Raw genomic sequence first — 11,659 nt, 5'->3', positions numbered from 1 at the left:
CAGCTGAGTAGTATTCCATTGTATATATATACCACATCTTCTTTATCCAAGAATCTCTATTATTTCTTATAACTGCATGTGAACCTATAATGATCTCAATAAAAATTTCAGTTAAAAAGAAATCTGAATGCTTGGTACATGTGATTACGTGAATAACATCTGTCTTACAAATGAGGGAAGTGAAGTCGAGTGGTTGGTAACTGACCTATTACAGAGCTAATAAGATGGGCTAGGATTAAGAATCCAGGTCTGTGCAGATCCCAAGCCCATGAACTTAATCACACTGCTATTCCAGCTGACAACTCAGAATATAACATCAATGACTTAATGGTCCAATTAGTTGATTAGAGAAGAAAAGGAAGTAACTACATTTCAATAGGTGAGCAAGGTTGTGCCTTCTGCTAATATGATATAAACTAAAAAGCTTTTGCTTTATTATGGGATGCTAGAAATTAGGTAAGAGCATAGTATCAAGACCACTGTAAATATAAGGGATTTCAATCTCATGTTTCTAAAAATAAAGTTTTAGTTTAATAATTATAAAATTGAATTATAAAAGAGATGCTCATCATCACTAATCATCAGGGAAATGCAAATCAAAACTACACTAAGATATCACCTCATACCTGTTAGAATGGCAAAAATAACCAAAACAAAAAGTGACAAATGTTGGAGAGGTTGTGGAGAAAAAGGAACCCTCATACACTGCTGGTGGGAATGCAAACTGGTGCAGCCACTATGGAAAATGGTTTGGAGATTTCTCAAAAAACTAAAAATAGAGATACCATATGACTCAGCCATCCCACTGCTGGGTATCTATCCAAAGAGCTTGAAATCAGCAATTCCAAAAGTCCCATGCACCCCTGTGTTCATCAAAGCATTATTCACAATAGCCAAGACATGGAACCAACCTAAGTGCCCAGCAACTGATGACTGGATAAAGACGATATGGTCTATATATACAATGGAATAATACTCAGCCATAAAAAAGGATAAAATAGTCCCATTCACAACAACATGGATGGACTTTGAGGGTATTATGTTAAGTGAAATAAGCCATAGAGAAAGACGAACTCTGTATGACTCCACTCACAGGTGGAAGTTAAACATGTAGACAAAGAGAACTGATCGGTGGTCACCAGGGGAAAGGGGGTTGCGGGGAGGGTGCAAAGGGTGAAGTGGTGCACCTACAACATGACTGACAATAATGTACAACTGAAATTTCACAAGGTTGTAAACTATCATAATCCTAATAGGAAGTAAAAAAAAAAAAAAAATTGAATTATAAGATCATTGATAGAAAACAAACACCAAACAGTACCCATGCCTGCTTGGTAATGTCAGGCTTCAGATTCAAATAAAAATATCATAAACCAAGTTTCAGCAAAATAATTTTATTTCCTGAGACATGGTAAACATATACATCCAATATCTACTTATCTTGCACATTTATTCACAAATAACTTTCAAATTACAACTGCTTTGATATTTAAGCATGTACTACAAGTTATCTTAGTGGAGATATGAAAAATGCTTTTAGATGGGTAACATAAATTACTGGAATATACATTGAATATATTGGATTGGTCACAGCAGAATTTGCCTTACTTATGTTAGTTCTATAATTTAAAGCTTTGAACAGCTACCACTTTTGCATCTAATACTTGCAGACGAATAGGATGCAGCAATGTAAGCTTGTATTCCAAGACATATCCTTAGTTTTTCTGGTGATGGAACCACTTATCCACTGTGTTGAGAGAAAAAGAAAAACAAATTAGAATCAAAATACACCCAACATATAACAAAGAATAATATACTTGCTTTAACATATCGTACTATGGATTATCTTAAAGCAAACCCACATACACGCAAAGTTTCGCTATGACAAAAACAGGTAACTTATCACAGCGTTTTCTTTTGGGCTTCCTTACTCCTGATACTAATCATACAGACACGTGATTCTCACCAAAAGAACCTTACAGAGAACTGTAACTGGGAGAGAACTGTTTTCAGGGCAAAGCAGCCTGTGGCCAAATGGGGATGCAGAGCCCAGCCCGCTCCAACGTCCACAAGGCATTTCCCCGGAACTCCGAGGAGCGCATGGGTCATGGTGTGGAAACTGCTGTGATGGGGGCAGCAGTAAAGGTGGTATGTATGGCCATCTTTCTTCCCACGTATACTATGGAACTCTAAAAATGTTTATTCTCTCCTTCCTTCATATGTGGTATGAAAGATATCTATAGATACAGAGGTAATTTTCCCACACATACACATATGTTTAATGTAATTTTACTAGAATATAGATCTTACCATCTGTTGGTACTGTGCAGGCAGATTCACATGGCGGTGGTAACTAAAATAAAATATTAAAATGTATTAGTCTAATCTCAGAAAAAAAAATAAGCTAAAAAAGTATACTGACACAAAAATCAAAAAGAATCTGAACAGAAGACAACCAGGTCAATTTTTAGGTTCTAAAAATAACTTATATGAGAACAACTCAAGGTTTGCTCTACTGCTAAGAAATGCTAACAAATTCAAAACTTTTAATGATAGACCAGAGAATTAAAAAAAAGTTTTTTGAAGAATAAAAACTGGATTTATGCATATATAATGATTTTATATATACACATATATATAAAATGTAGGCAGTATTCTCACTGAAACGTTATGATTGTTAACCAAAGGCTTTTTCTTTCCAGTTTTTCTTATCCATCTCAATTTTCTTGGAATTCATATATAAATACAGATAAATCTAAATGCATTGGCTTCATTGTTCAATTGCTCTTTTTCCTCGTACTACCTCATTTACAAGGCAATAAAAAGACATACCTCATTTTCTTTTGTTTTTCTTATGTAATATTGTAAATTAAAATAAGAGGATCTAGTTCAGTCTTTTGGTTAATCTAAATCAGATAGTTAAAAATAGTACAAAATCAAAATTATTTCTTTTATGGATGGTTTACTACCTCATGTGAAAGTCTTTTCTAAGATTATGAACCACTCTGCAATGGTATCGGAGATTTGATAACTTTATCAGTCCTTGTCATAACCAAGTCAAGTAAGTTCCCATTGGTTCTTTTGTGAAGAATGGCTTATCATCAATACAGAGGCACTGGGGTTAGTCAGAACATTCTGGAATCATTCTGATTGTTACAAACTGTACTGCTTTGCTATCTGCCCAATTTAGGGTCGACAGATCCCTCCTCAGCTTCTCCCCTCAGTCAAATGTCTACTTGTGTGTGTTCAAGGTTTGTAATTTCAAGACCTCACATAGTAATATGCATACAGGAGGTCTCAAATACTTGTTCAAAGAAGTATTTTCCCTCCCCATTTAGCACCATATGTTTTAGCCCCCAGGTATGTCCCTTTTCCAGGAAACTTTTACATACAGCATCCACAATGGCTTTGGCAGCATCAGGATCACACTTGAAGGGGCTCTCAGACACCGTGGTATTTATGCTATTAAATAAAAGAAAAGCAGTCATGAGTCACAATAACAAAAACTTCTCTCTTCAGAGTTCAAAAACAACAAGTTGAAGATGGTAGGCCCGATGAGATTCAAGTTTAGTTAGTGAAAGCTTTCTCACCTATGTTAAATATTCTAAGTATTTATTTTGGCAAGTTACAGTTATTCTCATTGTCAACTTTATCTAAATACCTTAAGTTCAGATTTAGAAATCTGAGATGGAAAGCTTTGTAATTTTCACTGAAATAGCTAAGAAATGCACATTAAAAGGAGAATCACAGTTTTCCAAATGAGATAAAATGAAAAAACAGACACAACCATTTCCCATCAGTGCTGGTGAGGCACCTGAAATAAACAGACCTTCCCGCAGGAGCAACACCAATTCAACAATCCTGAAAAATAATCTGGTAAAACATGTCCAAAACTTTTTTAAAAGTTCATGTTTTGATAGAGAAGTTCCACCTCTCAAAACTCAGGCGACGCGCGACTGTATTGATGTACTTCACATTCTATTCTGGTTGTTCCTAACTTTATGCTATTATAAGTGACACTAGAATGAACATCCTTATAAATATATCTTGGTGAGCTTTTGGAATACAGCTAAAGGATACATTCCTAGCAGTGGTGGGATGAAGAAATACATGCAATATTAATTTTTAGACTGGATATTGTTGAATTGCCCTTCATAAAGGCTGTACCCAGGGGCTGGCCCAGTGGCGCAGCGGTTAAGTTTGCACATTCCACTCCGGCGGCCCGGGGTTCCCTGGTTCGGATCCTGGGTGCAGACGTGGCACTGCTTGGCATGCAATGCTGTGGTAGGCGTCCCACATATAAAGTAGAGGAAGATGGGCACGGATGTTAGCTCAGGGCCAGTCTTCCTCGGCAAGAGGAGGAGGATCGGCAGCAGTTAGCTCAGGGCTAATCATCCACCAAAAAAAAAAAAAAAAGAAAGAAAAAAGGCTGTACCCATTTATACTCTCACCAACTATATATATAGATAGATAGATAGATGTATGTGTGTGTTCTTGGCATCCTTAGCTATTATCTAATTTTTTAAATTTCTACAAATCTAACGGGGAATAACATTATCTTGCTGAATTGCATTTTAAATTATGAGTGAGACTATACACCTCCTTACATGCAAACTTCCTTTCCCTATCTTTTTTCATCCATCTATTGAGTTGTTGGTCTTTTACTTCTCGACTTGAATATGCTGTTTATAAATTAAGGAATTTAGCCCTTTGTCATGTGTTGTTAAAAAAGAAAAGAAACTGGGAAAAACTGTCTCCTGATACATAAAAAATATTCTAAAGTAAAACTTTCTTTTATGGATTTTGAGTTTGTGTTCTGTTTAGAAAAGCCTTCCCTACTACAAGCTAATAAATAAATTCACCTGCACTTTTTCCAGAATTTTTTAACATTACAATTTGTCTGTCTGGAATTAAATATCAATGTAAGACAAAGGTTGCAAACTCAAATGCCGACCAACAGCACCCAGCTACCACACGGGCATAAAGCAGCTGGACGTAAGAACACTGGGCCTGGGCTGCTTCTACAGCGTGCTCGCGAAGCACCTGCCTGGTTATAGCACGTTTTAAAACCAGAATCCAACAGCCAGAACATAGTGGTGGTTGCCAGCGTGCATCTCTGGCATAAGGAGTGTCAGAAGCAAGAGAGAGATCTAGTCTATTTTCTTTCTAAACAGCCAGTTGGTCCAATACCACTCATTCATAATACCTTCTTCATTATAAACTAAATTCCCAAACATCTTTAGGTCTACTAAACTCTAACAGAACTGAATAATCTGACTTTCTTCAATACCAAACTCTTAGTAAAACAATGTTACTAAACAATACTAAAATAATTAACACTCCTCTCCACCACCACCTACAGAATTTTCAGGATTTTTTCTGGCTATTTTCACATGCAAATTTTTTCTAGATGAAACTGCATATTATTCATGAACATAGTACACCTTTCTATTTAATATCTTTTATATTTCTCAATAGTCTTCAAGTGTTCTTCTTCTAGGTCCTGCAGATGTCTTCTTTATACTTTGGTGGTTTTTTAAAAAATAATACTATTCTCTATGGGATCTTTTCCTCCATTATAGTTTCTGTTACAGTTTGTATAGAAAGCTATCAATATACATATACACTCATTCTGTAATCAGTCATCTTGCTGAATTCTTTATTTTTTCTAGGGTTTTCTGGGTACACAATCATACCATTTGACACAATTTGCTCCCCCTTTTCCAATATTCCTGCATCAAAACACATCATTTCTCTTATTTACTTCATTGACTACTATTTCCAGAACAATATTAGTTAAGTGATGATAGAGGGAATTCTCTCTCTCCTTTTCTTTTTTTCTTTTTTAAAGATTGGCACCTGAGCTAACAACTGTCGCTAATCTTCTTTTTTTTTTTTTCCTTCCCAAAGCCCCCTAGTACATAGTTGTATATTCTAGTTGTGAGTGCCTCTAGTTGTGGCATGTGGGATGCTGCCTGAGCATGGCCTGATGAGTGGTGCCATGTCCGTGCCCAGGGTCTGGAATGGCGAAACCCTGGGCCGCTGAAGTGGAGCATGTGAACTTAACCACTCGGCCACGGGGCCAGCCCCTGGGCATTCTCTTATAAATCTTTAAATAGCTAAGAGGAAGTATATTGTCCTGAATATGGGTTGGGGGGCTCAGACAGAACTGGATGCGAGTCCTAACTCCAAAACACTTATGTGGGATTACTTTGGTTAAGTTTAATCTCCATCTCTGTTACGTGCCTGGCAAATATTAACTGCTCAATAAATATTAGCTATTATTTTAGTGGCAGTTAATTTCGAGTGCATGGTAGCCAGAGGTCTAGTTGCAATGTATCTTACATATTTATACCAGAGAATACCACAGCTTGCACTCAACCTGATTTTATCCATTACATTCCGAGCACCCTGACGCTAGGCAGCTGTTCCCAGTTACCCTCACAAAGCTCTGACCTCACTGTCCCCTTTATAGTTTTAGTTCATACTTGTCCAGAGAGCATCTTACAGGCACTTTTCAGTCGTGTAACTACCTACCTTCCCACTCACATGAGCACTAACAAAACGGACAGTCTCTTTCCTAAGTGAATATAACTGTACAGTGTGTTATGGTTATCGAAACCTTTGGAGCAAGCTGGTCTGCTTTGTGTGCTAAACATGCAGAGAAGAGCTAATGCTTACCAACTGATTCCTTTTCCATCGATTTTCTTCGTCACCAGTGCTCTCCAATAATCGTGAGTGCTTTTAATAATATCAATTGCAAAGTCCTATAATTTGAAGAGATGTGCATTACAATGATAGAAAAATGTTCTTTTCTTATTATCAACATTTTCCCAAAGCCTGAGAACTCTGTCTCTTTTGAATCACTTCCGTGTGTCAAAAATGGAAGAAAATATTTAAATGAATAAATCAACATCAAGGCTGTCTTATGTCTTTAGACATTTGTTTTATGATCATATAGTCTTTAAATGGTAACAATATATAGTTAAATTATGTCTCAAATAAACAGGCCTAAAGCTACAGTTCTGAATGATACATTACCTTATCTTTAAATTCTGCATTGAAAGCAAACTGGTTCTCTGGTTTTCCATCAGGAACCTTGTACCTTCTAAACCAGTCCACAGTAGCTTCTAGGTAACCAGGTTTCAGCCGCTTGACATCATTAATATCTATGAAGAGAATAAGCAGATTGCAAGATATATATGTAATTATTTATGCATTCAATAAAAATATCAAGTACTTACTTTGAAAGAGCTACAGGATGGATTATCAAAAAATTCAAGATAATGTTAGAGCTAACCACCTTGTTGAGAAGAGAGCACATACACACATTAAAAAGAAACGATCTAGTGTCTTAGAATAGCTCTGATGTTAAGTACTGAGAGAATAATCAGTACCATAGTAACTTCTACTAGATAAGAAGAGGTAGAAATGACTGGGCTACATAAGGAAAGAATAGTTTGGCAAGTGTGGATAACTTTTATGGGAAGGACAGAAGATATTAAAAAAGACAGGTTGAGGCTATATTCAGAGGATCACACCCCAAATTACATTCTGAAAGACAAGAAAAACCGATTACACTGATATCCATTGATAGGTTACACAGTAAGTGACTATAGACTTTTCTTGCTCTATAGTATGGGCATTCTATATCACGTTGTTTTATTTCTGGCCAACAGAAGAGAATCCTGTTTAAAAAAACTTTTAGAAGTTTCTGTACAGCCATCAAAAAAGGCTAGCTTCAACGTCATCAAACAATTTTAAATGACAAAACTGTTGCTCAATGCAAGCAAACAGAAGATACAAGTGCTAAAGAAATCAATCAGGAAAAGTATTATTGAAAGGAGGAATATATTCAACAATAGAAGCTTATTTATACTTGTATCAAATAACTTTGCTTAAGTCCAATTTATAATCTACATAGTTAGAGAATATCATGCACTCTATTATCATACCACTAAAAGTACAGAAAGTTCGCAAAGTGAACTGGGAAATGTTAAACATAAACTTCAAAGAACTTATAATTAACATAAAATGTGTCACCAGATAAGAAATAATTTGAAAACCCAAAAATCCAGAAATCCAAAATGCAAGTGTAGGGTGTTTTCCAACACCAATAACTGATTCTCCAATTCTCCGGGCACCAATCTGGTGTCCAACAAGTCAACTCAATTCCGACACTATCTATCTGGAATTAGCGTCACATCCCACAAGTTAAAGGGATCAGTCCCACAAAACTGACCCCACTTCAGACACCAGTTCCAAGTCCCAAGGCACTCACACTTCTGACTGACTGCTATAAATGAGGGTCCCACAACTCCCTCCTCAGGGTTAATGTGCTAGAACTCAGGAAACACTTCACTTACGTCTGCTGGTTTATTATGAAGGACATGACTCAGGAACAGCCAGAGGGAAGAGACGTATAGACCCAGGTACAGGAAGAGGGCTGTGGAGCTTCCGTGCCCTGTCAGGGTGGGCCACCACCCTCCCAGCACCTGATGTGTTCACCAACTCAGAAGCCCTCCGAATCTCATTATTCAAGAGTTCTACGGAGTTCCATCTCCAGCCTCCCAGCATCTCAGAGGTCGGTTGGTAGGGCTGAACGTTGTCATCCTCTAATCACTTGGTCTTTCTGCTGACCAGCCCCAGTCCGAGGCTAGCTAGACGCCCTAACCCTAAGTCACCTTAAGCTCAGGTGTGAGGAAAGGGACTCAGTATGAACAAAAGACACCACAAACACTCAGGAAATTCCAAAGGGTTAGGACATCTTTGCCAGGAACTGGAGACAAAAACCAAATATATTTTTATATTATACCACAGCAAGGAAAAATAAAAGAGCTGATTAACTCTCTGATTGTGAACCAGACATTGAAAGGTGTGCTGGATCCAGACTGAGAAACCCTGAACACCAGACCAAGAAGGAAAAATTAAGGAAAAAAACCCCTCAATTTTTGTTCCTCGTGTTGTACGTTCTATGTATGTAGACAAGTCTGCAGAGCTACCTGAATTGCCTCCTGAGGCCACACCAAGACCCTACCAACGACAGCACCAATTCCACGCGGCTCCTTCCTGGGTTCGGCTTTCCTGCCAGCCAGGCAGTGCTGTAGCATGCACGGAATGTAAGGCTCACTTTCAATGATTCCCACAACCAAGCAGGAGGGTAGTCTGGCTGTTGTGGGCCCCACGACAACGAGGAGGATCAAAGTGACCGACCAGGTTGCTTTAGTGGGTGGCCTGTCCTTTTCCATGGCTCTGTGCTATCCCTCCCAAAGTTGTGGCTAGTCAGGAGTTCTCTCTATCTAGAAATGCCAATAAACCCTTCAGAGTATAACTGATGACAGACAGACACTGCCTTAGTTTGACATTTAGGGAAAGCTACATGCTACTCGCGCCATGGGCCCAGCGACCCAGAGAAAGTTTTCAGGGTTCTAATAACCTCTACTGCAGGGAAATGAGGCCCTAGCAAAATTGTGCTAACACAATGACAGGTGTGGCTTCACTAACTGTGGCCACAGCACGCCACTTAGCACGTGCAGTCTAGTCTAAGCAGTACATGTCAAGACGGACACAACAATCAAGAGAATCAGAGCTCTACCGTCAGGGGTTAGCAAATGGTACGAATGCATTCTAGCTGTACAAAATTTAAACAACACAGAAGTATGTGAAACAAAAAGTCAGTCTCTCTTCATCCTTCTTCTTACTGCACTATTAAAGGACTGGTGTTCTTCTAGTAGTTTTTAATGAACTTACCTACTTATGCAAATATACATATATTTAAACATACATGAGATCATGCTCTGTAAGGTAAAGATAACAGCAGAAAGGAATACCACCATTTTGCCATAGTGATCTTTCCACATCTGTATACACAAGCCTACCTCACCCTTTGTAATGGTCACTCAGTATTCCATCGTCTGGACAGACCATAATTATTTAACCATCCAACTGGTGATGGACATTTAGGCTCTTTCCAGGTTTCTGCTACCATAAACAATGCTGCAGTGAATATTCTGGCACATACATCTCTGTATATATTTATGAGGAATGCCATGGAATAGATACTTAAAGTAGAATTGCTGGGTCAAGGTGATATTGATGATAATGCCAATTTTCTGTAAGTGCTCTAGAAAACAATCTTATTTGGGATATTTGAAAAATATTGCTAGTGTAAAAGGAGAAGGTGGCAGTTTATCCTCCCTTCATATAGTGTTTTTTACTTTTGCAAAACCTTTCCATCTACAGTCTCTCATTTGATGACCACCACAAAATCACAGTATTTACAGAGAATTATGAACTTACCCAAAGTTATACAGCCAATAAGCCAAGGAATCCACATCTCAGCACCTAGTCCAATGCTCTTTCCGTTCACAGGACAGATCTTTCTTATTAATCTTAACAAGACAAAGAGCCTTCTTGGCACTACTTAGTAATGTCAGAATAATAGCACTTTGAGATCTCCTAGCTCACACAACTGTGATTAAGAAAATACAATGCCTAGGAGAAAGCATGGACCACTACGAGGATTTCTGAAATCAGCTACAAACTTTACCACCTGATAGCTGTAGGCTGGTTGCTGTAATCCCATTAAACATCTAAAACCATAAACACTCCTCTCGTGATAAATGTAAAGATGTTGACTCTTGCATAGGAAATCTCAAATTTTAATTGGGTTACAAGAACCAAATGCCTTAATTAGACCCAAGAACCCAAGAGATAAAGCACAACCCAACAGATATCACAAGTCTGTCCTCTGCAGTTCTTAGGCTGCCCCCTTTCAAGTGGCACAGAAACCACATGATTTTCTGGAGGAACATGCAAATCTTTTACACACACATCTTGTTGAGTCTGATAACGTTGTAGTTGAAGTTGTTAGGGTAAACGTGGCCTCAGAGCTCACCAAGGCCCCTGTACAGCCGTCCCTTTGGACTGGCTGCATCTCTGGAGTCTATAAAACATTGTTTTCTAATCATGGTTAAGCAGCTGCAGTACGGAACACAGGATTCACTGGCAAGTGCACACGAGGACCTCCATCACCAGCCTAGGGTGTTCCCTTTTCAGAGAGTTAACAGAGCAGAGTACTTCTGCAGGCACAAGCAACGTGACTCTCAGGTCACTGTCTCACTGTAGAATCCCAATGAGAAAGAACAATCAAAACTTCACAACCTGTTGGACACTGACTTGTGTTCTTCCCAACGACTGAAACGTAGCCATCAGCCCTGTTAACATCTACAGAATTGTTTGAGAGATTACACTCAAATATATTTGGCTTACACACTTTCTAGACCTTCTCAATAGCACCTCACATCCTATTAATCATGCTCTTAAACTATTCCAATTGCCTATTTTTTCTAATAAACTTTTAGAATAGTTTTAGATTTACAGAAAAGTTGTGAAGATACCACAGTACAAAGAGTTCCCAGATACTCTACACCTCGTTTCCCCCGTTATTAGCATCTTATATAAGCACAATACATTTGTCCCAAATGAAGAACCAATATTGATACATTATTATTAACTGAAGTCTTTATCTGTTCCAGGATCCCACCCAGGATACCACATTACATTTAGCCATGTCTCCTTAGGCTTCTCTAGGCGATATTCTGCCCACCACAAGTGGTGACACTGTGACAGTGAATACATGATGCCGCACATTTGTCAA

At 38.2% G+C, this 11,659-nt stretch overlaps 1 protein-coding gene across 1 annotated transcript in view; it reads right to left on the bottom strand.

Annotated features, from left to right (window-relative positions):
- Positions 1-1,374: 1,374 nt before the first annotated feature.
- Positions 1,375-11,659, bottom strand: part of PPA1 (inorganic pyrophosphatase 1) — a 31,612-nt gene continuing 21,327 nt past the window's right edge. The window contains exons 7-11 of the mRNA XM_046654832.1: positions 7,042-7,169; positions 6,682-6,767; positions 3,393-3,462; positions 2,311-2,353; positions 1,375-1,747 (exon numbers count right to left, since the gene is read on the bottom strand). Of these exons, the coding sequence (XP_046510788.1) occupies positions 1,716-1,747; positions 2,311-2,353; positions 3,393-3,462; positions 6,682-6,767; positions 7,042-7,169 (359 nt within the window). The 3' untranslated portion in view covers positions 1,375-1,715. The remainder of the gene's footprint in view (positions 1,748-2,310; positions 2,354-3,392; positions 3,463-6,681; positions 6,768-7,041; positions 7,170-11,659) is intronic.

Source organism: Equus quagga, chromosome 2 (genome assembly GCF_021613505.1).
Source record: "Equus quagga isolate Etosha38 chromosome 2, UCLA_HA_Equagga_1.0, whole genome shotgun sequence".
NCBI classification, from domain to species: Eukaryota; Metazoa; Chordata; class Mammalia; order Perissodactyla; family Equidae; genus Equus; species Equus quagga.
Note: the sequence above shows the minus strand (reverse complement) of the source record. Positions and strands in the feature narration are given on the sequence as shown.